General features: G+C 44.4%; 2 protein-coding genes across 3 annotated transcripts in view; one reads left to right on the top strand and one right to left on the bottom strand.

The window, feature by feature from the left end:
- MTHFD1 (methylenetetrahydrofolate dehydrogenase, cyclohydrolase and formyltetrahydrofolate synthetase 1) overlaps positions 1 to 14,212 on the bottom strand; it is a 42,799-nt gene extending 28,587 nt beyond the window's left edge. Inside the window, exons 1-7 of one of the 2 annotated variants that reach the window (XM_056346106.1) lie at positions 14,055 to 14,212; positions 5,642 to 5,726; positions 3,231 to 3,290; positions 2,454 to 2,507; positions 1,948 to 2,084; positions 1,707 to 1,807; positions 1,248 to 1,384 (exon numbers count right to left, since the gene is read on the bottom strand). In XM_056346106.1, coding sequence (XP_056202081.1) covers positions 1,248 to 1,384; positions 1,707 to 1,807; positions 1,948 to 2,084; positions 2,454 to 2,507; positions 3,231 to 3,290; positions 5,642 to 5,726; positions 14,055 to 14,095 — 615 coding nt within the window. In that variant the 5' untranslated portion in view covers positions 14,096 to 14,212. Of the gene's footprint in view, positions 1 to 1,247; positions 1,385 to 1,706; positions 1,808 to 1,947; positions 2,085 to 2,453; positions 2,508 to 3,230; positions 3,291 to 5,641; positions 5,727 to 8,824; positions 8,844 to 14,054 lie in introns of those variants that run through there. The other variant, XM_056346107.1, reaches the window with a different exon arrangement.
- A 311-nt stretch (positions 14,213 to 14,523) lies between these two features.
- Positions 14,524 to 27,770, top strand: part of ESR2 (estrogen receptor 2) — a 90,786-nt gene continuing 77,539 nt past the window's right edge. Inside the window, exons 1-2 of the mRNA XM_056346109.1 lie at positions 14,524 to 14,848; positions 19,491 to 19,617. The gene's annotated coding sequence lies outside the window, so the exon portion shown is untranslated. The remainder of the gene's footprint in view (positions 14,849 to 19,490; positions 19,618 to 27,770) is intronic.

Below are 27,770 nucleotides of genomic sequence, written 5' to 3'. Positions count from 1 at the left end.
TTAAAGGTAGCTAGCAGTTCCTTGGCAAGGACAAATTCTTGCAGGCAGAAATTATGGCCTATTTTCACACTCTGTATACCCTGAACTACTGATAGTCAACACTTCCCAACCTCCTTTGAACTCCTCCATGATTTCAAAGTAGATCACACAGACTACTTTTAGACAAAATTAAAGCCTTCTGCATATTCTTATCTTCCTCCCTTCAAATATCCCTGCATATTCAGCTGCTCTTTTCAATGCTAGAAATAACCCAGCCACTCATCAGACAGCAGCCAAGAACAACCCCTGCACAGGATGTGAAGCGGCACTTCACTTGTGGCAGCACTGCCTTGTGGTTTTTATGTCCAGCACTGTGTAACATGCAACTCCAGGGCAAGCTGATTCTAATTCAGCATTAATATTCATTCAGACAGTAATCAGTAAATTTGACAGATCTGGTCCAAAGCTGGCTGATTAAAGCTCGTTGACAGTTCTTGCACTGCTTCATTCATGTTTGCTTAAGAAGCTGCTATCCCTTGGAATTTTTTGTTTAATCTTCAAGGGAGATAAACTATTTTTAAGATTTCATTAAGAATTAGCACTTCAACTGTTAATCAACCTAATGACAGTCTTATTGAACAGCAACTTAACGGCATGAGGCATTGCAGTGTTTCTGATCATCTTTGTGAGTTATATTCAAATACACCTACCCCCTTTTCAGCTGTAATACTTGCCTACAGAGCCTGGCAATGTTGATTGCTCTACAAAATCCAAGTAGGTGGCAGCACAGCAACACACTATTTCTGTCACTCTCACTGCTAAAGAGGAAAATGGTACCAACTCCCAATCACAGAAAACAGACTGAAGAAAAACCCTGGAGAAAACATTTGGTCTAGCATTTCCCAGCCATTAGAGCAAAAGACCACCTGGCCTTTTCAGAAAAAACCCAAAACATATGCTACCTTGTGGGCCACTACATGGAGATTAGGAAAGGATGATTAAATTCTCAGCTTTTGCCCAAAGAAAACAAAACCAGTAATTTTATCGTTATACTTAAAACACTCTAAAGGGCCAAAAATAATCCAGATCCTATTCCACCAGAAGCACTTACACAACCATGCAATGAACAGGACTAGGAAATTCTTTCAGATGAAAGACAACCCCGACCCAATGAATTAAGAGTATCAACACACCACGTAGCAACACGCAGCTGGCAGCATTGGCTTGCAGCAGGTAACTACAGCCTCGTGCATCCAGCCTGTCCTTACCTCCTCAGCCAGCGTTGTGGTCTTTGAATGGCAAGTGGTTACTGTTGCATGATTCCAGAGCAGCAGGTCATGCATGGGAGCACCAACAATCTTACTGCGACCAACAACTACAGCTCTTTTCCCTGCAACCTGGACACCTGCACCACAGAAAGTAAAAATAAGTCATTGTGCATAACAGTACAAACTAATCCAAATGGCTCTGGAGTCTTTTGGTCAGTTTAAGTCTAGCTCTGGTACTTCAGGATACTCTTTTTCTTCTGGATTGTGTATGACAGGGAATTGGAGTCGGGAGGGAAGAGGGAAGGACCATTTTAAAACTAGTTCTTTTACTACCTGAAAATGCAGAGATGAAATGTGGGATCTTAACAAAAGTTTGCATGTGCAGTCTTGTAATGTGCATAATTTCTCCCCTTACTAGAGATTATTGCACTCAGGAATAATGGATGGAAACCTCCTTACCTGTCTGCCTGATCAGTTCCATGCATCCTTTTGGTGTACAAGGAATAAAGCAGTCTCCAAGGTCCCCTCTAGAGAGTTTCCCGGCATTGATGCTACTTAAGCTGTATTTTGAAAGAACAAAGGCCAAGTAAGATTCCCAGCCTCATGATCACCATTCAAAGGAAAGAAAAGGAAAAGAAGAAAAAAAAAAGTTTTCTTTCTGGAGTAGCTGTCATGCTCTCCAGGGGTAAAGTCAGTTTACCCATCTACATCCTTCTCGGGTGCAACAGCATTGGTTATTTTTTCTGTATTGATGGGTTTATCAGAGTCAAGTGGTAGCTGCACTATAAAGCCATGAACAGCCGGGTCTCCATTCAAAGAAGCAATGCACTTGAGGACCTACAACAAGTAAAAGCCAAAAATCTAATTGCTGATAAACTGAAATATGACTGATGTAAAGGAAAAAGCATAATACTATCTGGATTAAAAGATACACACAATACGTTTAGGTTTTCCACCCAAGAGTACAATTGACTCACTTTTTTTTATTTTTAGAAAAATACCTGTTAAAGTCTTTAAATTTTACATTGTAGTGCTTTAGTTTTCTTTTAAAAACAAACAAAAAAACCTCAGCAGGTTCCAGTTCTTTTTTTCATGAGTTAATATCCATAGGCAAGTATTTTTTTATAAAATGAGAGTACAAATGTAAGTTAATTTCCTGAACCCAACAAAGTTATGTATGTTTTCATTACTGGCTGTATTACTTACGTCAGCTTCTGTTGCTGTGTTTGGCAGTTTTATGTGATTGGCACTGATCCCAATCTGAAAATTAGAACACCAACAAATTATCCGATTTGTGAACTGAAAACAGAGATTGATGTGGCTCTTCTCTCAGTCCAGCCGCGTCACAGCTACATTCTGTCACATTTCCCAGGTCTACCTCCTGTTCCTGTGGCTACAGTCCTATTATTTGGAAATACCATCAATGAAAGGTAAGAGAAAAGATTAGTGCTTTGCCTACTTAGATTGGTCCATACTTCAACTGTCCTATTTGCCTTTTGACATGAGTAACACCATCTTGGCTTGACAGCATACCGTACAGAAATGCCAGCAAAGATGCCAGATGTCACCTAAGGAAACAGGGACTCATCTATGTCCCGTGCCCTGCTGTAGCATGCAATATACCACTCAGTGACAGATGCAAGGTAACTGCAGGTACCAGACATTCAGGGAAGGTAAGCACATGGCCACAGGTCAGGAAAGACAGAGCACCAGCACTTGAGACACAACACGATCTAGGAGATGATCACACAAAAAGCGGCACCAAGCCACGCTGTTGTTACTGGAGCACCCCACTTGGCTAACTGTCAGGCTGCACACCTATACTACTTCTTTAAAACGAAGATACCAGGCTAACGGTGGTTTCTCCGATATGGGCAAAGCTGAGACAAACCTATTGGATTTGCATCTGCTTTTTCATATTCAGATTTGACCTACTGTAGGAGTGTAAAAAGAAATATTTTTGGCAACAAGTTTGGGCATTACCTCAGCAGCAGCCTTCAGCTTCATATTAATGTAGAGGTTCGAATCGTCCCGATTTCCAACCTAAGGATTAAAAGAGTTGAGTCACATTGCAGAAGTGAGACCTAGTCACAGGCTGAGATGGGCTTAACCCTTAGCTTCCTTGGAGCTACACCAAGGAGACAGAGGTATCCTTGAATAACTGTAAAACACACTGACAGAGGCTATAAGTAGCTGGAGCTTACAGGAAAATGTTCTTTCAAGTAACAGGCAGCTACAGACAAGTTGTCTGATCTCCTGCATAAACACATTTACACCTGTTGAAAAACATTAGAAGTTCTCCAAAGGAGAATATACTGCCTGCCATCTCATCTAAGAAAGTTAATTCTCCAGCTAATTAACATGATCAGCAGGTGTTGATAACAGTCAATTATCCGATTAAGGCTTTCAGAAGAGTTGGGCCTCTTTGATACCCAGGAATCTTCATTTCATGCATATGTGTGCGCCTTGATGGACAGATTTCTTCCAATGCTGTTTCGAACCTTGAGAATTTTCTTGCCAAATGAAAAAGCAACAAAACAGGAACAAAGTGATGGGCAAAGAAAAAGCAGTAAGTGGAACAAATGCCTGTAGTTTTTGGCAGTATGGGGATGCTTACAGTACAACTGCATTTCAGAAGACCGTCTGCATCATCCTGTATGTTTTGTTAAAGGTAATACTCCCCATAACCCTAAGAAAAAGAGGGGCAAATAAGGAAAAGCTGACAAGTATATTCTTGAAACCCCATTCCCCGGTACTTGGGAGCTATCCCCAGTTCTCACACAGATTACAAGCTGCAGGGGTGACTGCATTACCTTATCACCCAGCACACACTGCTGCTTCTTCCCTGGGGTTAGACAAAGGGGCTGTCTCCCCTTCAAAGTCTGCTGGGTTTAGGAAAAGGTATGCCTCATACAGGGCAGAAAAGTGCAGGCATCAGGAGATGTCAGCAAATAGACCATACATATATTGTGCAAAAGAGGACCTTCTGGACTACAGCACAAAAAATAAAGATGCACTGACTTATTCTTTGAGGTCAGAGAACACCAGATACCTCCCCAAGACAAGAGCACATATTGTGCAGGGTGCTATATTAACAGAAACAGCTAGCTGCCCTGACTTAACTGAAAAATAGACAGCTGAGAATATCAGTATTAGGAGATGACTCCAAGCCCAGACCATCTGGTAGCTTACAAAAACAGAGAGCCAAAAAGCAAACAGGTTGTAAAGGACTCTGAGACAACTCAGGATTGATGAGAACATAGGCCAACCAAGAAAAAAAATCCAGTAACACTACAAGAAAGCCATTTTTGAAGACAGTTTACAAGGTCAGCAATTCAGCAACTTCCATCAAGGCATTCCTTACTAAATTTTAAATAAAAGACTTTCTTCCTTCCTTTCTAAGCACCTGAGGACAAGTCTTCTCTAGATACGATCTTCTTAAAACTAATGGAAAAAGAAAAACAGAAAAAAACCAAACCACAAACAAAATCATCCCTGGCATTGAAGAGAAGCACGGTCTTTCGTATTGTAGTAGTCTTTAGCACTCTATTCCAGGGACAGGCAATTCAGGAGCCCAAAATACTGAATAAGGACAGAAGCTACTTCTGTAAGCAGCCACTTACTACAGTCCATCAATCCTTTGTGGCTACACAGTTCCTTCCTGTTACATGACACTTGCTACTGCTAGCCACCTTCTGATCTAATAAGCACAAAGAGTTTCCATTTCTTACAGCTGCAAGGAAAAACAAAAATCACCGTAATTCTGCCAAACACAGGCCACATCCCTGTGCCGAAGAGTGCATTTTTCCTCCCGAAGTGTTTCTGTGTAGACTTGAGCCCTTACTCACACTTCTGACAGGCCTCAAGTTCACCAGTGGGATTTTGTTCCACCCTGTGCACTCCAAGTCTTCTTGGCCAAAGGTGGTTTTGGTTGGGGTCTGCCCCTCACCCTCTCTCTCCGTGTTCTGATGTAACAGCAGGCCAAATCCCTTAATAAACACCTATTTCAAAGATTTCTGGTACAAACATCTCTGAAAGCTGACATGCTTGGGGGCTCACACAAACGCAGAGACTTAGAATAGAGGCTACAAGCACTGCTTCCTCTTAATGGGTAAGAAGCCTACTTTCACCATTTCACAAACACAACACTCAGAGAACTGCAAGAGTCTGATGAAAGAAAATAACCCACTCAAAACCCCCAAACTGTTTCTGGGCCTCAATGCTTGGAGAAAAGGCATCACAGAACTGTGTCACCATCCCACAGGGAACTCTGCCCTTCTGTTCCTTACAAAGCGTTATTGTTGCAAGGCAGCTTCAATGGAGCTCGTCAGCTGTACACTTACCATTGCAAAGCAACACAGTTTTTCTGTAGCTGTCATTAAAGAAAACAATACCTGCAAAATTGCGAGTCCTGGTCTGAAGCCTGGAAATTTCTCTTTCATCTCAGCAACTTGCTGCTTTAGTCTCTCTCTCACTTGTCTGAAGAGGAGGGAAAAAAAGAAAAAAGGTAGGAGTTAATCAAGGGGTTGAATTCTCATACAGTGTAAGTCAGGAGTTGAAAAGATGACAGATGGGCAGACAGGCAAACATGTAGTTATGCTTTGAGTACACAAGCCCCAGCCATCTCAAAATAATATTAATGTCCATAAACGATTATGATGCTTTGGAAGTTTCATTTAAACTGATTTTTTTTTTTTAAACTTCACACAGTGTTTCTCCACCCTCCTCTTCATCACCTCATAGGATAAAAGGGTAAAAAAAAAAAAAAGTACAAGATCTGGCATGGCAATTCCTGGGATTTCAAACTCCCTACTCAAAAGTAGATAATCTTTCCACATATGCTGTACCAGATCTAACAGTCTTCCACAGACACCAGTCAACACTGTCACACGTGCTGTCCTGGTAAAGGATGACCAATCTACAATGGTAAAACTCTGGAAAAAAGCTAAGCAAACAGGGGGTACCCAAAGATACACCTCTTCTGCAGCTGGGCAGTACTATGTGTTTCTATTCCCTGCCTGCTTGGCCTAACCCAGGCTGGACAGGCTGCAGTCCTACACCCACCTTCCTGCCACCAGTCTGCTGCTGGGCTTGTCAACACACAAGCAAGAAAATGCCCCCAGCCTAAGGGCTTCCAAACAAGAGGAAGACTTTTCCATGGGAGCAGGAAGAAAAATGGGAGGTGGAGAGAGGTGAAGTAGTCAGGGAAATTAGCTAAACCCTGGGATGCAGTGTGTGGGTCAACTCATCAGTGAAGAATAGTTTAAGGATACAATTACTAAAATACAACTCTGAAATGGAAAGCATGAGAGGATTCCCTGCCTAGTTAATCTAGCTCAGATGTCAGCTCATACCCAGTTTACTATGCAACGTTTTAGAGAGAATAAGCACCCACCACTGATAAGTTAGTCACAGACAGCTCAAAAGCCACTGTCACCACCCTCCCCCGCCTTGTACTGCTCTCTAATTTCTCAACCACTGTGTGCCCCCACATGCATGAACCTTCACTGGGGAAGATGGTGGCGAAGAGGTGCTGGTACAAGGTTCAATGTGCTCATTCCAATTTGAAATTCTGCCTAGATGCAGACCCAGCATCACTGCTCTATCTCCCCACCAGAGGCACTGAGGATTCAGAGAGAACTGACCAGTCATGCCCACCTCAGGCTCACGGTGCTGGAAGGGGCTGCGGCACTTCACTGCAAATGCAGGAGATACTCACTCAGAAGCAAAACCCAGGCAAGCAAACCACACAGAGGCTTGACAGGTCTGTGCTCCACCACATGATCTCCAGCCCATGTCCCACCCACTGTTTATTAAAGAGATGAGAAGGTTCTACCACCACGCTTAGCAAATTTACCCTGCTCCAAACACCCTACCATTTAAAATACAGATGGTCTCCCTCCTTGGGCTCATCTACCCAGCAAACGAGTATCACAAGGTCTGCTACTTCCCAAGCAGAACCAGACTTCCCAGACTGGAGGAGGTGCTGTTGGTGCCAGTTCATTAAAAATGCACAAGTGTACAGGGACAGAGAAAGTAGCTGATGCCAACTGGGAGGCTGTGATTCCTGCTGCCATATAGGAATATTCCAGGATGACAGACAGCCAGTAAAACCAACTCTACCCAGTAAAGATGAGCTCCAAATCAGCAATGCCAGAGGCAAGAAGAAAGGGAAATGGGAGCACATGGCTCTGCTGCAACCCAGCGGCACTGATCCCAGGGGACCGTTGCAGCCAGCCCAGACAGAAGCAGCCCTGAGGGTGGTTAGGTCAGATCTTGGGGGAATCCTGTAATGTCCTAAATCACGCACCTCTTGGCCCGCATCCTGAATCATGCGGTCAGAGCTCTGCTGCACCTGAGGAGTGGGTTCAGAGTATTTATAGGTGTTTGCGTCTGGCCAAGCTGTTCAAAGTCTCTTAACATGCTTTGGTAAAAGAGGCTGTTTTCCACCTTACTTAAGAAACAGTAGTTCCTAGGCTTCCTTTAGATATCACCTCTGTAAAAGACCTGACACTAAGACTGGCTGGTAAGTTCAGAAAACAGTGTCATAACAAGCCTCGTCCTAGCAATTCTCCATGCTGAAGTGACAGAAGTTCATCTGCTGGGTAGCAAAATCACCAACTGCCTCTCCTTACACTCCAGACATAAGCTCCTAGGGAAGGCACCGAATCTACAACTGCAAACACAACAGGGGCTGAGCTCATGAGCAGTCTGTAACAACAATGCAATGATCCCAAGAAGCATCAGAAACCCACTGCACGTGGTCTGTGAGTGGGTACTGCGGGCCAGCTCTTTGATGGAGCTGTTTCTGAGAACTGCCTCCAGTGTTCCAGTAAGGAAAGCACAGCACTGGTTTGTAGTCTGCAAACAAACGTGAAATGTATCATAATTTATGACGCAGTAAAGCCCTCACACGGGACAGTCAACTGGAAAGGGTCTCAGATCTGGGTTTTACTTTTAATCCAGTCTTCTCAGTGCAGGAGAAACAAGCCCTCCCAAGGGTCTAGTTTCCATCTGTCTCCTGTGAAGCAGGGCTGTGGCATGCTTTTACCCCCAGCAGCCATGACTATTCACACACTATATTGCTGTCATTTTCTTTAATTAGGCACTAGCGCACTTCCCCTTCAGCTACAGAAGAAAGGTAGCACACGCTTAAAGTGGTGCTGCCGGTGCCGATCTGCTTCAGAAGCCCTGAATCAAGAAATCACTTGTTAGACAGCCACCTAGTGTTAAGTTCCACTCTAGTTACCACAAAAGCCACAGGTGCAAAGGTTTGAGAGAAAATTAAGGACAAAACCCCCAAATCCTTAACTCTGAAGACTGGCAAATACATTACAAAATAATCTTTGTGAGCCAGCTGCTATTCAGTGATATAGTTTGTGAAGTTTTATTGTAGACTTCAGATCTTCACACAGATAAAAGTTCATGTTGGCAAAACATTTTTTTCCTAGCTGTAGGAAAACACTTTTAGCCTTCAAACATAAATTTGCAATTGTATGTGGCTGTTTTTCCAAAAGCCTTCCCTCTGACGCCAAGACCCCTCCTGTGCCCACATGTCCTTCCATAAACAAACTCACCCTGCAAACAAGGGTCCAGGGTCCACGCAGGTTAAGGACAGCACACAGCTCTAAGCATACAGTGCAAAAGCCAGCTCCAAAGATTAAAGAACTTGTTAGCCTTTCCTTCTCTAGACTGCCAGAGTGAGATGAATTTAAATTCATTAAGTGAATTTCCCAGATCAGCAAAGGACAAAGCACACTCCTCCAGCTCTGCTGTAAATGGAGAGAAGCACAGCTCCCACTCAGTGCCGCCTCAGGCAGACCCCACCACCACACCTATGGGATTATGCACACGCAATGGCCCGGGTGGCAAACATACATATCACCATACTGAAGATGACATCAGGCCGCTTCTGTCCCTCCTGTGAGTAACAGTGTCCAGGGTCTATCTGAATATTGTCGAACATATGACCTGGCAAGTACCTCCTCAGAGACAATGATGCTCTAGAAGAGGTCTGCCCCCAGGAGGGTTTGGCCTTACTGCCTGGATCACAGATTCTCCAAAGGTTTCAGAAACACGCATCAGAAATGCTCTTGCTGCAGCCCTCCAAAAACATCCGTATGAGGCTGATGGCCCTCCCCAAGGTCCTCCACCTCCTGGTCAGAGCTGCTGTCCCTATAGCCATTCCTCCTTACGCCCTGCAGCACTGCCACTGCTCGCTTTCTGTTGCCCCCATAACAAACGAACTGCAGTGTGGAGAGACAAGCTTCCCATTCTCCAAACCATCACGGCACCATGTCCTAGCTAGCAGCACAACTGCACTATCTTCAAATACTCTGAAGATGCTGCAAACAAGCACGCCCTAAAACATCCTACTGGTACACAAAAAGAGACAGAGGGTAGTCTCTCCTCTGGGAAGACACAGGTTGGCTGTCCCAATGGAGTGGCACTGAGATGGGAAATGCCTTGGGGAAGTCCATCTGAACACTGCTGGTAATTCGACAGATGGCTCCAGTTGAGGGAAGACATCATTTAGGCAACAGGGATGGGACCAGTTCACAAGTCTCCTGCCCTCTTATCTCATGTTCCACCACTGCATGATCCTGGCACACTGTCACAATCTCCTAGAAGAACTCCCTACTACTTTCTATCACTTCCACCCTCCCAAGTTTTTTAACTGCTCTTTTGGTTGCATCAGCACAAATACTTGCATGAGCACTCTTCAGGCCAGCTAAATACATGACAATGCTTTTGCTTTTTTAGACAGTTTTTTGTAACGTCCAGAGCATTAATCCAAGGAGGGCTACAAAACGGCTGAGCTGAAGAAGCAATCATCTGTAGGGGATGGGACAGACAGCATTTGAAGACTTCTTAAATGTGGCTGGCTGCCAACAGAACAACAGTTTCAGTTTCACATGAAGGCGAGTCTTTAAAACTTATATATGAGTTTGCCCCAAACATGAGTTATACCATGAACTGTCATGACTGGCTTCCTATGCTGCAACATCAATCACACCAATCAGGTCTGCATACCAAAATGGATGTCATGTGCAACGCCCAACCACCAGGCGATTTAATCAGAGGAAAACGTTAAGAGAAATAGATTAAGGACTCAATCCACCTTTGTGGGGCAGCAAGCACTGCAGACAATACTCTAGGCCATATCTACAATATTCTGTCTTCACAAAGAGTGGTATCAAAATTTTCTTCTTTCCACAAAGGGGACATGGCCGTCCCTACAAGTTTTTTTCCCTTAGGACTCCCCTTTTCCATGTAATCTGGTGGTGATGTGCACAGATCACAGCACTGCGGCTCTGTTATCCACCAGACAATGTTTTCTCCTAGCTTATAACCTCTTTGGAGCAGGGTTCCATTTTTTTTTTTTTTAATTCTGTGTCTATACAGCATCTAACAAAAGGATTTCTGGCTGATATTTGAAGTGGTTTGGTGGCACTGAGCGGTACTGGACCACACAGTTCACCTTAACTTAGCACATCTGCAGTGCAGGACCCTTCGGTGCATGCCTGAAACATTGTGGGTAGAATCTGGAAAACGAGATTTCACAGAATATGGGGTTTTTTTTCAGTTCAGATTAGCTTTAGCTGGAGTTTCAACAGGGAACTCCACAAAACTTTTGAAGCCCAGCCTGAAAAAGCTAAAGAGTTGTCCCTGCACTGTTACCTCCAATTATAAGCTGAGCCTGATCATTGCTATATCCAGTACTTAAAACTCAAAAGTACTACCTGGCCCATCCCCAGGGGCTGCGAGGGGCATTAAGTCTTCCCTGCCACCCCAATTATCAGCCACTCATCCAGTGGGCATTGGTCCACTCCTGGTGCTATCAAACAATTCAGGCCAAGTCAAGGATTTCCAAATCTGGCTACTTCGGATCATAACAACCGAACAAACCTCTCACTGCAGCAGACACAAGCTCTAAAGAACAGCCACTGCAATGTTTTGCTCTGAGTAACTATTTTAGACACAGAAACTGAGTATTTTTATTTTAAGAGAATACTAGTAATAAAATAAAAGGCTGGGAACACTGTATCTTGATTCCCTTCAGCTCTCCATATTCTGCATACTTAAACCACTGTTTCTCTGCCTCTTGTAAGTCATTTGTTACTGTACCGTTACACAATAACTCACCTTTTGCAACTCATTTGACAATGAGGCAAATTTAACTTGCAGCAAAATTGAAGGCTGAATTACTAAACAGACATTCAGAAAAGTAGAGGAAAGCTACACTGAGATAATTAGCCAGCTCAGACTGATGCATAACTCATCCAACATTTAGCATCTTTCAAAGACTGTCAGGTACAAGTTTATTTCTACTGAAAGAAGAACCCTTAATGAAAGGAACATTAACTTAAATACCAAAATCCTACAAACACGTCTGCTGCCCTGTATATTCTCCTTCCCATGCACAACATAAGCACAAGCCACTGAAAATGTCTATTTTCCTTTGTACCTCTTCCAAACCTTTCAAAACTTTCTAAGAGTGAAGTAGCTTTATCTCCTCATCAAGTCTTCCTTATTTATAGAGACAAGGAAGCTTGCTGTCTCTCTCTCAAAGTGTTTATTTTCTTTACATGTTTCACAAAACTAAGAATGCCACTATCTACCTGGATTTTTGTTTAACTAACTTGCATGACTCTGAATCAGTTATTTTTTTACCTCTCTTTGGGGAAGGAGTGGTTGGTGGCAGAAGAATGTTCACCATACTTAAAAGTTTTGATTTAAAATACACACAGAAACCCAGAATTATGTAGCTGGAACACTACTTGATTGATTCACCTAATTTGTTCGTATCTGACTGACTTACAAACAAACATTTTTCTTGATTGAAGGATAAATTAACAAAACCCACCTCCTACAAGATAGCAATTGAAAAGATTTTTGCAATTGATGCAAAGTCAGAAACATTCTCTTTTTAAACAGGCAATTCATTTGAAAATTCCTAGAAAAAACACTTGCCTATTGCATCTGCTGCTGCTGCCAGACTCTTGGCCTGCAGGGGAACTCTGCACAATGAGAACCCTCTGAACCAGCACTTCTCTAGAGGGTCTGGAAAAAAAGGGACAGGTATCTGCACAGCAGATAGCCTATTTCTTCATGCCTCCTTCAAGTACTCCACTAGCAAAAAGCAGAACTACATAAGCCCATTCCCATGGAGCACACAATGGTTTTGTTATACTGGACATAAATACAGCAGAAATAAGGGAACTGGTACATCTGCAATTATTTTTCCATTTTGTGTTTCTTCAGGCCAAGATTTGGTCCCTTTGGAAGACAGGCTTCAGCCAAATACCTCAAGAGACGTGCTGGAAACTAGCAATCCTTTCTCCTGTACATGCCTATTAAAAGCTTATGCCTCTTCCCAAGTATTTGCACATCACCAGGGTCTTCATCTCTGAAAACAGCTGCTACTGTAACACAAAAACCAAACAAAAAATTTCACCACTGCATCTATAAATTTATAAGTAAGTAATACAGTATGCACTGCCAGGGAAGCTAGAGGTTTTAAGGTGAATGCTCAGAATACCTCCAACAGACACTCAATGTATGCAAGTTAGTATCTTTCCAGACTTCTAGTCGCTCTAAAATTGCAATAACATGGATCTTGAAAGGCCCTACTACAGTTCAGGGGCACTTTCTATGCCACAGAAAGGAAACCTGCACTAAGTACCAGCAGCAGCAAACACAGGCATGGCAGAGCGTGCAGGCCTCAAGACTGCCAAGAGCACCAGGCGTAATGATGCACATTAAGACTGAGAGACTGCAATACCCGAGTGGTCCCAGCCCAAAAATGATCAGGTGAAAAACATGCAAACAGCGTTTCACCATGGATATTGAGGTTCAAGACACATTAGGCTTACTTTCCAGAAACGCTCCGCTGCCAGTTAGATGCAGATGTGTTGTACGTAGCAATACCTAAGATCAGGTCTAACAGCTTCTCTGAGATTACTTTAGACTACTTCAAATTTACTCTTTCTGTCCAAATCCCCTGGTTATAGATGGCAAGTACCCAACGAACCTACCTAACCAAACCCTGCTTCCACAGAATATAACAGAAGCGTTACTTTTTGCTAAACACTGCATTTTCCTAGGGTTAGGGGAATTTATTTAGCTTTCTTACAGGATGCGTACGTTTAGTAGCAGCAGGAATAATAAGCAAACTAGAAGACGCAACACCGGCTCACCTATACTCGGGCCTTGCCATCTAAGTAAAACCTGACAAGTGCACGAAAGCCTTTTTCTTTGGGGTCTGCCGAATCCTCCAGCTTTGGCTGGACAACCGTGCACCCCCACTTTTGTGTTACCCGACACACGGGCCAACGTATTTCGGTCTCGGCAGCCGGGACCCGCGGGCACCGCGGCACTGAGGCAGCTCCCGCCGCTGCGGGGCCGGTGCTGCGCGGTGCCGCCCCGCTGGGCTTCTGGGGGGCACTGGCAGTATTCTGCCTTCCCCTGAAGGCTTGTAATGCTACCTTCATTTTAATACCTCCCACAGCTGCCAGCCAGGCAGAAGCGAGCTCTGACTGCAGGGCTGCGGCAGCGCTTCAGGGTGTCTTCAAACCTGCTTCGTCCCGGCAGAGCCGGAGCCAAGGCCAGCACTGCCCCGCTCCCCTGGGCGGCGGGGCTGGGACCCCCCGGCCCGCCAGCCACGCCGCTTTCCTTCCCCATCGCGGCCATCCCGAAGGCTACAACCCCCCGCGGCTCCCACAGACCTTCCCCGCCCGAGGGAGCCCAGGCCCGGCCCGCGGGCGCACGGCGGGAAGGGCGGGCGGGCGGCCCCGCGGTACATACGCGGAGACTATCTTGCCGCTGAGGATCTCGGCGGGAGCCATGGCGAGGGCGGGCTGGCAGCGGCCGAACGCGGTGGGGCTCCTGGCGCGTCTGCGGGACGTGCCGCCCCCCCAGCTGCCCTACTCCGCGCCCCACGTGGCCCCAAACTTTCGGCGCCCACCGGCCGCACCGCGCAAGCGCTGCCCCCGCCCCGCGCCGCGGAGGGAGGCGAAGGGCGCGCACCGAGGGGCACGGCACGGTCGTCTCCTTCCGCCGCCCTGAGGAGCTCGGCACCCGGCCGCGGCTTGGGCTGAGCGGCGCGGCGAAATGGCCGCCAAAACGCTCAGAGGTGCCGCTGCCAGCTCCGGCCTCGGCCTCCCCTGGTGCCCTGCGCTGGGGGGAGCGGGCCTGGGCCGCAGGGCGGCTGGCAGGCTGGCAGGGCGAAAGCTGCCGCCGGGGTGGGGGGCTGAGGGGGGCGGGCTGGTGTCCAGCGCTGGGCTCCTGGCAGTAGGCTCTGCATAGCCAGTTCTCGGCCGTATCTTTTAGAAAATAGCAACTCTGCGTAAGAGTAATCCATGTGTTTCATGCCCTGGTGTTGTAGTACTGTGGTGTAACTCTTGAGAGGTTAGGCTAAAAGCAGTTCTTACTCTAAGGGGTTTCACCACATTAGGCCAGCATCAAGCACCAAACCACTGGCTAGCCAGTGAAGAAAGAGGGCAATGAAGAAGAGGGCAGGACTGTGGCCTAACGTTCACAGGAGGTGGCAAGAGTGAGAAACAAGTTCCTAACGGTGGCTTCCAAGGGATGTACTTGAGGTAAGTAATCCCGTTAGGACTGGTGGAGGCGCAACCTCTTGTTAGATCTGTGCAGCTGACCATGTGTAGTGTTATCTACATAAGCAAGGCTTCTCCTTACTCTGCAGGCCAGCACAGGCATTTTAGGATGTTGCTTAGCGAGTCAGTTCTCAGTGGTTTTCCTCACCCATACGGCAAAGAAGTGATTGGGGCCCAGCCAGAGCTGAGGTGGGGAAAAGCAGTTAAATGTCACCAAGGCAGATTTGGTCAGGCAAGATAATGCCATGACACAGAGAACTTAAGGAACTCATCAGTGTTTCCTGCTAATATCTAGGACACAGTTAAAGAACAGGTCCACAACTCAAGAAACTGACATTTAAAAGGTCAGGACAGGGACCTGGCAAATAGGGATTGATGATGGGTTGGGCCCATGTTGTTGGGTTGCCGTTGAGGGCTAGTAACCCGTTCCTGTGCCCACAGTAAAGCCATACTTACTGTTTTGGGACCTGGCCATGTCTGCTACACATGGTGTAAGTACCGCAAAGAAAGAGGATAACCTCACTGTGAGTTAAGAAGCTATGGAGAATAGAGGTTGGATGCTAAACCAGCAGTGTTCCTGCTGAGAATTTGAGACTGAAAAGGCCCACGTGAAATGCTTTCACACAGATTTTTACTTTGCATAGAATGCATAGGTTTGAAAAAATAAAGAGCCTATTCCAAAGAGTTTGCTGTGAAAGCGTTAAATCCTGCCACTCCATAATGTACTTGGTTCCAAAAGGGGTTTGGGGAACCATCAGATTTTGAGATGGGAGAAGTGCAGGCCTCTCAGCTTCCACCTAGGGCACAGAACTATGAGGATGGAAATATATGGGTCCTTCTGTTTCAGAAGCTTTATGGTTGCTTCTCTGGTATTCTAGAAGGGGAATATAAACCATATATAGTTAAAAACTTATCTGAAGATAAGGCTTTTCTTCTTTGAATTTCCGTTCATAGCCTAACAAGTGACATCTTTTCTGCTTTCTTTTCTATTGAGGGGAGAGTCTGGTACCTTGACTTGATTAAACTACCTTAAATTAACATGTTGTAATTGTAGGATTAAGGGTCAGAAATTTCTCTTTAAAAGTGACCTGGAAAAGACAGAAAATTTGGCATTTAGGGCTTTTATATGCTAAATAGAAAAAGCTAGAAAGAACGTCTTTTTATCTTCTTTCATTATGTATTCCTTGTATTTCTTGGAATGCTCCAACAGGCACTTGCAGTGTTATACAATCAAACCTGAGTTTACACATTTAACTGGGAGAGGGATTTTTCTAGGTTATAATTCTGTGCTTTATTTGTTTCTTCTTTGCCTTTATCTGTACCCTGGGGGGGCGGGGGGAAACCCCGTGTTTAAAAAAATATGCAAAAGATGGACTCCTTCAGTTAAGGACAGGACAAGGTCACAAAAACAACTTTTGCCAAAAAAAGATTTGACACTCAGGATGGTAGTGTAAAAATACCAGGAAATGAAAAAAAAAAAGCAAGCCACCTATTTAAAATATTCAGATGAGCCTTATTTGCAGAGCGAGCAGAAGCTGTTGCCATCAGGAGCTGTGGATTCCTACCCAGAGTTGCTAACTTGCATGATTTGCCTGCGTGTGTGAGCATTAACATCGTATGCTGCTTTTCTTAAGGCCCCAGCTCCTGAAAAAAGATGTCTCATGATGACAGATACAGCTTTGAAGATGACCTGAATTTATTGTAGAGTCTAAAAAATTGGAAAGGAAGTAAAAATAATTCTAAACAACTTATTTCATTATTGTTGAGCCAGAGTCTCATTTTTGGGGACAGGCTCATGAATTTTAAATTATTATGCCAGAAAATCAGACTAGCTAACCTCCTTTTACTGTAGCGTCAAGTTCTTTTGTATTTCTGATTTGTCTCATGTGGCAGTCAAGTACTAAAGCTGAGATTGTTACTTATGCCTTTATGTAAGAACATGTTCTTTAACATTTATTCTTAATTGTCATCCTGAGGTTGAAATACTGAAAATGGGGTGGGAAAGGAACAGAAAAGGGATTATGTGGTGAGAAATGGCTGACAGACCCTTTTGTTCAGTTCATATCAGAGCCTAATCCAGCCCCAAAATGCAGTAAAAAAGTTAAAAGCTACTATTCACATATAGGAAATCTCAAAGGAACACAGTGGTAAAGGAGAAAAATGTTTACAAAGTTTGCAGCAATGATCAATGTTTTATGCTTCCAGTACAATTCTTTTGATCATATTAATGCAAAAGAATGAGGAAAAAAACCCCTAATGCCATGATAAGAACAGACAGAACATAGTCTTTTTTGTACCAAAGCAAACTTATTTTCTAATGGATCAGTTACTTCAGGATGGGCTGAAGCCTCAGAGTAAGAGAGACCTCTCTGCTCCTGAGTATTGCCCCAGAACAGTTGTTCTGCCTCACTCACCTCCCTGCCAGGCATCCCTGGGTTTGATTTGGCAGCTCCCACAGTTTGATTGTTTACCTTTGCATCCACCCCCTCTTACCCAACGTGTCAAAAGTCATGGAGGTTACTCTTTAAAAAAGCCACGAAGGCTGCAAAATGCATGCCAGAAAGACTTTCATTGTTGTTGGTGAGCCAATGGCTGTGCCTCTGATAGCACAGGGCCCCAAAATCTGGAATTTGTTATGAGAAACTGAATCATCAAACTAAGGAGAAACATTAGGCTTTGTTTCACCCCAGAGTGGGACAGTTAGGATAGGACATTGTCTCCAGTTAAGGAGGAGGAACATAAAAGTAAGATTAGCTTAAACCTTGGTCAGAAAAGAGATTTTGAGAAAGCCTGTTTGTGGGAGCATGTCAGAAAAACGGTATTAGACTGATTCTTCAAAGGCTTACAGGGAACCTTTCCTGCTTAGAGAAATGTCCTGCTGAACAAAGCAGGACTGGTTAAGTGAATGTGGTTGCTCTAGAATGTACCTTACCTACCGTGATGGAGAATGCAACTTTGTAATGGGGTAACAGTGACACATTTAAATACATGCTATTGGTGAACTCTCCCTTTGATGAGAAGATGACTGAATTTTGATGTAAGGCTTGAGGCTGACCTCAGTGTACATGCTTTGAAATAGCCCTTATAGCTAAGCTGTGTTAATGTAATAGTCAATAGCATGAGCTAACATTTGTTCCGTCATAAAGTGTCTCCCAAGTGTAGTTAACCCCTAATCTGTGTAGCTGTCTTGTGTGCCCTATTCATTTTAGGCATGTCACAGAAATAACAAGTTGGTGATGCAGCGGGCTGTTGCATAGTCACTGCAGATGTATCTGTCCTGGGTTAAGATTGTATTTGCTCTCTGACCTTCTCCTCAGGGTTCCTGGTCCAGTGCCTGAACTAGCAGAAGAGGGACTTGGAGTGCTCCTCATCCATTTCAGTGCAAAGGCAGACAGGTTAATCAAATCGCTTCTGAGAGCAGTTTTGACTACAATGAACTAATTTTCTATAAAGCAAGTGAAGGGTACTTTCATCACAGGTTTTTCTGGCAGGGAGGTAAAGCTGGTTGTGTCCAACAGAGTGGCGGTAACAAGCAGGCCTCTGAAGTGCTTTTCTGACCCCTGTCTCAAGCTTGCCATTCACTTGCCTACTGTGCAGGGGGTTTGTGTTGACCATGGTTTATCTATCACTCTAAGGACAGCAACAACCAGCTCAGACTATCTCCAGACTTCTACTTGCATTACTGTGCCAGTGACACAAAATGCATACTTGAGTGCATTTTCCATTGGCTGCTTTTCTTGTTGCTCTTTTAGCTAACTTGCTTTAGGTACGTCACCTTACCTTCACTCAGAAATCTTCCGACACTTCTCATTGACCTCCTAGGGATCCTGCAGAAAAAAGATGTCTTGTTAACAGCTTGAAGAATTTTGTGTCACGCTTGATTCCACTGTAAACAGTGCAAGAGTGAATGATAATTATGGGCCCCAGGTTGTCCTGACTCTTTGATGTTAAGAGATAATTCAGAGCAAAGAAACCGTTTTCTAAGTAGTCCTCTCTCTCACATAATAACCATTCCTAATACTTCTACAGCATGTTGTGGCACTCCCTGCAATAAAACAACAGCCTAATCCACTATCCCAGCATGCTTGTGAGTAGTGTATTGCCCCATTTTCCAGATAAGGTAGCTGAGAAAGGATTAATTGATTGCCTAAAGAAAAATACAGGCATAAGCAGTGGAGCTATGATTAACTAGCTTGTCATTTCTACCTCCTCCTAATTCTCCTTGGCTAATAATTTTTAGTTAATGGCTTCTGGCTACATAGGACTTTCCCCCTTTTTTTCCAACTGCTAAATTTTACTAGAAGAATATAAAAAATATATTTCCAATTTTTCTATAGACATACCCATTATACCAGTTCCACCTTTCTAACTGCATAGGAAGTTGCACACGCTGACACCGGCAGAGATAGTCAGGGAGAAGGGTGAGTTTCAGGGCTGCAGGTAGGAGAATGTCCAGAAGACAGATTTTTTCCATTGCAGTTTAATCCACACAGCCTCTTGGATAATTCTCTGAGCCCAAGCAAGGATATCCTTGGCAGAGCAAGTTTGCGTCACTAGTTCTGTGCCGTCTCTGCAAGTACCTTCATAGGGTGCTCTCTCAACCAAGCAAATCCTTCTTTTGCAGTGTCCTGCAGAAACCAGAGGAGGATGAAAAGATCCTGTGAAGTCTATGGTAGGAGAAGTCCAAGGCTGGCATGAAACCAGACACAGACTACAATTCCAGCAAGTGGCGTATTTGGAGTTAAAAACAGGTAAATGGAGTTTTACAGTTCAGACTTGGGTGATACAGTCTTCATGCGTGTTTTAATGTCCAGTTTGGAATACTGAGCAGTGTTTGATGATGTATGCACACAGTTCATAATATGAAGCAGGCTTAAGAAGTTGTACCTTCAATGTGCTTTTACTGATGGCATTCCTGATTCCAATACGTTTATTTCTTTCTATGTAATTGTCTCTAGATCATAGGACTGTCTATACCAGATCAGACAGAAGGTTGTCCCGGCTCAGGATCATGGCTCTAATAGTGGCTAGCTGCAGATGTGTAAGGAAGACTGTAGGAATAGGGCAAAATAGGTTACATTCCTGGTCTCCAACCATTTACAGCTGAAAGAATTTCTAAGACAAACATGATAATGGAAGTGGGGGAGAAACAGGGTAAACTTAGGTGCAAACAGAATGATTTGAAGCCACATGCCTCCTGTTCTCAGAGGTTCATGAGAGACACAGATAATTTCCTTATGATATATAAAATGTCTCAATTTTTCTCAACACACAGGATCTTTGTGTGCTTCCTCTTTAGCATAACACCTCTTGTCCATGTGAATCTGTTGGTTAGTTTTAATGGAAACAGTATTGATAAGGTACCTTCGCATACTATAGTGGAGGATTTTTTTCCTTTATTTGGTGTGTGCATATTTTTTTCTGTCTCTGAAACATGGATATATTTACCCACTGTGCTTCATAATCTCCCTCTTGGGGTTGTTCATAACTATACTTTGATTTCTTAGCATTAAAAATAAAAATCCGTATTTATCCCCCATTACCCATGTTTGATGATTGGTGTTTGTAATTAGAAAGGAGGAGTAAATTGAAGGAGGAAGAAGCCTAACTTAACTGCTCTGGAAAAGCAGACATCTGTGATGTGCTGTTCATATGAGCACATGCCCACACATACATGAAACAAAAAAAAATTTCTTTCCTTGAAGGTCTCCTGATTTAAGTATTGGAGCTGATTTTCAGCTTCTTGTGAGCACAGCTTGAAAGGAGTTAAAAAGTGGTGATGCACAGACTATTTAAGTATCTCATTCTTTTTGACTCTGAACAGTATGAACATATAAGCAAGCTCACTGTAAGCTTGTTCCACACTCATTTATATATGTACCTATATATTTGTGTGTATATTTCCCAGTTTATATGCCTTATATTACAAACCTTTGTATCCCAAAAGTTTGTCGGCTTCTAGTTGGAGCGATCACATTTCTGCCTTTTCCTTTTCCCTAGGAGCTGTGTGATTTGTCTGGTATTTAAAACAAGAACTGCTCCATTTATAAACGAGGCAGAGTCTGGTGGAGGCACCAGATTCAGGACACATTGCTAATGTTTGCCCTGAAGCTGTGCAGTGTGTCTGCTCCTGCATGCTCAGCTGCATCAGAGAAGAGCAGTAAATGAATTAACCTCACAAGTTGTGCAGAGCTCTAGTGTCTGTCCTGTGCATCTCTGGGAGAAAGATTTCTCAAAAGAACAGCAAGGCTTGTCATGTCTACTACTGTGAACTCTCTTTGAGCTTTCTGATTCATAAACCAGCTTGAGATCTGATGAGAAAATCTGTGCTGTGAAATGGTCTGTCCTTTGCTGCTATCTCTGAGAGCTTTAAATAACCCAGCAAGGCAGGATTTTTGTCCTATGACCTGTGTCAGCCGTAGGTGACAAAAAGCGCATTAAGGGCCCTTCTGGTCCCCTCCAGCCATCGTTCTGAAGCTAAGCGTTTTAACATCTCTAGCCTGTGCACCCTGGTGCAGTTGCTGTGCTTGCACATGGAATAGTTTTGCTCTGCAGCCCCAATGCTTTGCAGTGCAAGCCATGATAAGCCTGTGCTGACAAACTGGGCCTAGGGAAGAGACAGTGACTGATGCTTGCCTGGACCACAGGAAGATTCAGAGCCTGTAGACTTGGTGTGGACCACGAAGATGCTGAATTCAGTAGGGTTGGCCTGTGATTCCTCTTAACAGCCTAGAAGCCTGGAGAAGAAAAAGAATAATCCTTCCAAGAGGAGCTGTGCCAAGCTGTGATGTTATTGGTGTCTCTTGTGCCTGCCACAGCAGTGTAAGGACCGGCAGGCAGATTCTGAAGGAGACTGAGTCTCAGTACGAGTCATACAGGGTCAGCAAAGAAGATGCTGTAGCAGCAAGTCAATAAGACATACAAAAGATTTGGCCCTAAGGCCTTTTTTGCATTATAACATTGATGCTAGTGTACGCATTGGCCCTCTAGGACAAGATAAGCAGTATAGTCAGAGCTGCTGCCACAGAAACACATTTGAGGCCTGAGTCTTCCTTCCCTTTTCCTTTGAGGATTCAGTAGCATTCCTGCAGCTTTGTGAAAGGATCTGGTGGATGGAACAAATACTTTTCCACCTTCATGGGCAGTTTTTTATTCCCGGTTCCTTTCACTTTCTATCATTTTTACCAGTTACAGGATAATGGAGGTTTTGTGCTACGGGCAGCCCATGTGACTTTCGTAGAGTAGAATCATAGGACATCTCAGGTTGGAGGGGACCCGTAAGAATTGTCAAGCCCACCTCCCTGCCCCTCACAGGACTACCTAACACTAAATCACAGTGAACTCTGACAGGCTTGGTGCTGTGGGGAGCTTGTTCCTGTGACTAACCACCCTGAACTTTTTCCTAATGTCCATTGTGAACTTCCCCTGATGCAGCTTCATTCCATTCCCTTGTGTCCTATTGCTGGTCACCAGAGAGAGGAGATCAGCAGCTCCCCCTCTGTTGCCCACCTTGAGGAAGCTGTAGGCTGTGATGAGGTTACCCCTCAGCCTTCTCTTCTCCAAGCTGAACAAACCAAGTGACCTCAGCAGCCCCTTGTAAGTCTTGCTCTTGAGACCTTTTACCATTGTGGTTGCCCTTCTCTCAACACACTGTAATAGTTTATGTCCTTCTCCTAATGAGGTGCACAAAACTGCACACAATATTCGAAGTGAGCCAGCACCAGTGTGGTGTAGAGGGGGACAATCACCTCCCTTGACCAGCTTGCTAAGCTGTGCTTGATGCACCCCAGGACAAGGCTGGCCCTTTTGGCTACCAGGGCATGCTGTTGACTCATATTCAACTTGCCATCAACCCAGACGCCCAGTTCTCTTTCCATGGGGCTGCTCCCCTGCCTGTGCCCTCCCAGTTTGTACGTATAACCAGGATTACCCTGTCCCAGGTGGAGATGTGTGTACGACTGTTGAGAAGCTGTTTTCCTGGCTGTCCTGGGATCTGAAGAGGGGTGCCTTGACATTTTAAGCAGAAACATTTTCACACAGGATTCCATGGCAATTTGGATTTTTTCTTTAAAGAAGTCTGATTTTGAGACAGTACACATGATGTCCTTCACTCGAGAAGGTGCCCTTCACCCAGGCATCGCAAGCGTGAGTGCTCATGACAGAGAAGCATTACAGCTTCACATGAGGGGTGATTTCTAAAGCCTGAAGACTTGTCTTGTATTCACTGATTGGAAAATAGTGACACATAGGCAAATAAATCAGTGAAATTTTTTTCAAAGAGAAGAGTGTAACAGTTCTTTAGTTACTGATCAGTATTCAGCTGTCTTCATGTATTCCAGGGAGAGGTTCAGATATCACCAGCTTACACACAGGCAAGAGAGGAGGAGCAATTATTTATTTTGGTTCCCCACCTTACTTTATGCTTTTGATCTGTTAACCTGGTATTGGTGATTGAAAGAGTCTGAACTCTGTATACCACAAATATACATATCAATGACAGCATGTATACACATAGACTTGCTCCCAGCTGGAACTAGGAGAACTTTGAATATGAAGGAAATAGTTTATGGAAAATCAGTAAATGTAAATTCTTGGTATGCTTTCAGGTGATGTTTTAAAGCAGATGTAAAACTAAGTGCTTGATGACATAAATATGAGCCTGTTCCCAAATTTGCTTATTAACAGTTTCTTATGAGAGGAGATTTCCTGGTTGAATATTCAGATTAATGGCAAGTTTATGGCAGTTCAATTTGAGATGTGGTTACTAGGTAGTGTTTCTGTACAGTGGGGATGCACAATGCATGCTAAGACTTAGGACTCCAAAGAAAATTTATTTTTCTTTAGCTCAGCCTTGGAAAAAATCAACATGCCAGAGTGCTGCACACAGCCTGTATCCACAGTGAGGCTAAATGCTCAGAAATGGCTTTGAATTCAAAGGATCAGGCCTTGAGGATGGAGAGAAAGAAAGAAACCTTTGCTGCTTCACCCATCTGTTGTTGTGGCCCTGCTGTGGGGTGGTTTGTGCTCCCATTTCACCTTCCCAGGTGTGGCTGCAGTATCAGGACTGTTCCACCTCTTGCTTTCTGTGGGGGTACACAGCTCTGCAGGAAGGAGTCCAGAATGTGTCAGATGGGACAGCAGTGGCTGTGTTTTTGTTGTTTGTGAAGTGTTGCGTTAAAGGGGATGGAGTAACTTAGCAGAAAATACCCTCCCCCCACCTTCCAACTCTGCTCACCGAGGTGGGAGGTTAGGTGTGGCTAGGTTTAAATTCTAAGTGATGTCCAATTTACCACTACCAGTCCAGTCACAATATATATATTAAACTACCACGGGTTCGGATACACTGATAACAGTCTGCACTGCCGGTCCGGTCATGCTCATGAGCTAGCATGGCCACACTTGAGGGGATGGTCACGTTCAATGAGAAACTGCAATGACCAGCTACTTACCAGTGCAGTTTTATTAGTGCAACAGATATACAGGTTTTTGGATCGCTGGTGATAGTGACTGTCTGCAAAGGGCACATGCAAATAAAATGTTAGAAAGTATAAAACCTGAGGAAAAGTTATAAACTATACAGCCTGGCTACAAATATTAAAAATGACTCTCTAGAGCAGGGGTCCTCAAACTGCGGCCCACGGGCCGGATATGGCCCCCCAGGGTCCTCAATCCGGCCCTCGGTATTTACAGAAACCCCCTGCCCCCCACCCTGCCAGGAGTTGTGGGGGGATACCCCACAGATGACTTCCTGCCACTTAATCCGCGTGCTGGCCCCCTGGTTAAAAAGTTTGAGGACCCCTGCTCTAGAGATATTTCTAAGTCTCCCGAAGAAGCACTGTGTTTGAGTCTCACCCAAGGCATCCCAAGTGGGGGAGAAGAAAGGCTCAGCTGATCCCAGGAGTCAGTCTCGGGTGGTATCTTCCCTTAACTTGTTCTCAGTGGTGTCTTCTCCCTGGTCCCCTCATTCATTCACTTTTTATACTCCTCTTACTCTCAGGTGGAGCTTGGGTGACCCTAGTCATACATTCCTTTATTATGATTGGTGCAAAGTTGTCTTGCTTTCATTTAAAGATACAGTTCATTCTAAATTTACTGCGCATGCTCCGCGAGTGGGGGATTCACTCTCTTTGGGGGGGCCATTTGAATAGGAGGTTGCGATCTCCCACTACCACAATTATTTTACCCTAGCATCCTTGAATTTTATCTTTTCAGCTGTTTGTTTTCTTTTAGCAGTTAGCACGTAATAGTCAGAAGGCTTTGAAGTGCTGAGCAGGCCTAGTTCCTGACCTCTTGCAGATAATGAGGCTTGTGCTTGGTCTTTGCCACAGTTGTTGGCCCAGCAACAGACATCATCTCATATATTTTACAGCCGTTGTGCAGCTTATTGGCTGTATGGTACCATCGTGTTCCCAGTCCTGCAGGGAGTACAGCAGAGCCTGGCCGCAGTGTCTGCACTCCGCTCCACCCTCCACTGCTCCTCCAGGATAGCAGGTTGTGTGGCTTTAGGGAACTGTGGTGATGGAGATTTCATGCATGCCAACCGTCCTGAAGGCGATAGCTGTATTTTACCCTAAAAAGCTTTCTGTAATACTATGCTTCTGTTAGGACCCAATTTTTTTTCTAAATCCCCCCCTCAAGGTGATTTTCCCACATGAAGGAATACTTTTCTAGTTTGGGAAAGCACTTTTTAATATATTTTGGGCAAAATACCTCTCAAGTAATTCTTGCCTTGCCAGATCCAAGTGCTGTTAGAATCAGTAAGGTTAATTCTATGGCTGTTAGTTCAGGAAATTTGTGTGTCAGGCATGCCTACATCCCTTTACCAGTGGACTTCTCTTCAGTTGTTGTTCATCATCATCACTGACATCAGCAAAATTAATGGTATTTTTAAGAGTGAAAGGGATAAAAAATAATAATTGATTATCCTATAAAAAGAAACCACCATCCTTATCCAGACCAAGGCCTTAGATTTTGTTGAAAAAGGATGCTGTCAATGGCATTATTAACATAAATATTTGTCCTGGTTTTGGCTCAAATAATTTTCTTCCTAGTAGCTGGTACAGTGCTGTAGTTTGGATTTAGTATGAGAATAATGTTGATCACACACTGATGTTTTAGTTGTTGCTAAGTCATGCTTACCTTAAGTCTAGGACTTTTCAGTTTCCCACGCTTTGCCAGTGAGCAGGGGCACGAGAAGCTGGGAGGGAGCAGAGCCAGGACAGCTGACCCGAACCAGCCAAAGGGATATTCCATACCATGGACCGTCACACTCAGTATATAAATGAGGGGGTCAGCTGGGGCCTGCTGATCACTGTGCAGGGACTGGCTGAGCATTGGTCAGTGCGGGGTGGGCAGCTGTATTGTGCATCACTCGTCTATCTTGGGTTTTATTCCTCTCTTTTGTTTTATCTCCCTTTTCATTAGTATTGTTATTACATTTTACTTTATTTCAGTTATTAAACTGTTCTTATTTCAACCCATAAGTTTTACCTTTTTCTGATTCTCCTCCCCATCCCACAGGGGGCTAGAGGGGAGTGAGTGAGAGGGCTGCGTGGTAGTTGGTTGCAGTTAAACCACGACAGGATGGGATAGGGGAGAGAATTGCAAGAGAAAAGTGAGAAAATTTGTGGGCTGAGATAGAGACAGTTTAATAGGTAAAGCAAAACCCCACACATAAGCAAAGCAAAACAAGGAATTCATTCACCACTTCCCATCAGCAGGCAGGTGTTCAGCCATCTCCAGGACAGCAGGGCTCCATCACACGTAATGGTTACTTGGGAAGACAAAATAACCCAACTCCAAACATCTTCCCCTTTCTTCTTCTTCCCCCAGCTTTATATTGCTAAGCGTGACGCCATACGGTATGGAATATCCCTTGAGGCAGTTGGGGTCAGCTGTCCTGGCTGTGTCTCTTCCCAGTTTCTTCTACACCCCCAGCCTGCTTGCTGGTTGGGTGGGGTGAGAAGGAGAAAAGGCCTTGACTCTGTGTAAGCACTACTCAGCAACAACTAAAACATCCCTGTATTATCCACAGTTTCCATCACAAATCCAAAACATAGCCCATACTAGCTACTCTGAAGAAGATTAACTCTACCGCAGCCAAACCCAGCACAATATTTCAATTGATTTTATATAAAGAACTTTTTATTTCCACCAATAGCAGGGTGAAGCCTTTTAAATTCAGCATATGCAACTGTGTTACTGCTGTACATCCTGGCTGGATAACTGGGAGTAGGGGAAAGCTGTCTCTGTGCACCTGGCAGCAACCTCTCCTCTCCTGTGGCATTGCTGTCTCCCACAGCTGCAGATAAAGAACCATAAATTCAAGCCAAAAATTACTTTATGCTGGAATTGAGTTGACCAATCTGTCAAGAAACACAGGAAAATATATATTTTGGGTGCTTTTAAATTCTATACTTGCTGTGTCTCTTTCAGTTGATGTAAGTTGAATGCCAAGGTCCACTGTGCTGTAGCTTTCCCCCTTCGCTTCCAGGTGCCATTTGTAAGTGGACTCGTTTTTGCCTGAAAGAGAATACTGTGGCACATGTACTCATGATCCAGTTGTACAAACCAGATCTTTCTTTAGTTTAACGTCAATGTTTCTCATAGATAGACCTTACTGGAAAACTGAAGGAAACTAAGATACATGGTTTCTGAAGGTGAAACAGTGGGGTCTGGCAAGGTGGACAGGCACGTGTCATAGCTGCCACTGAGAGGGAAGGGAGGAGTGGTGGGCTCTGAGGGCAGCCTCTCAGGGGAACGGCTTTTTCTGTGGCTGCTGAAATGAAAACCACCATACGGTAGGTAACACAGATTCTCTTGCTGCATATGGGGAAGCTGTAGGATGGAACAGAGGTGTGAATCCTGAGAGGTCATAGGTCTGTGTGGTTGCAGGTGTGAGTCT

The sequence above is a fragment of the Falco biarmicus genome, chromosome 7, assembly GCF_023638135.1.
Source record: "Falco biarmicus isolate bFalBia1 chromosome 7, bFalBia1.pri, whole genome shotgun sequence".
NCBI lineage: Eukaryota > Metazoa > Chordata > Aves > Falconiformes > Falconidae > Falco > Falco biarmicus.
The sequence above is the reverse complement of the archived record's forward strand: the minus strand, read 5'-3'. Positions and strand labels throughout refer to the sequence as shown.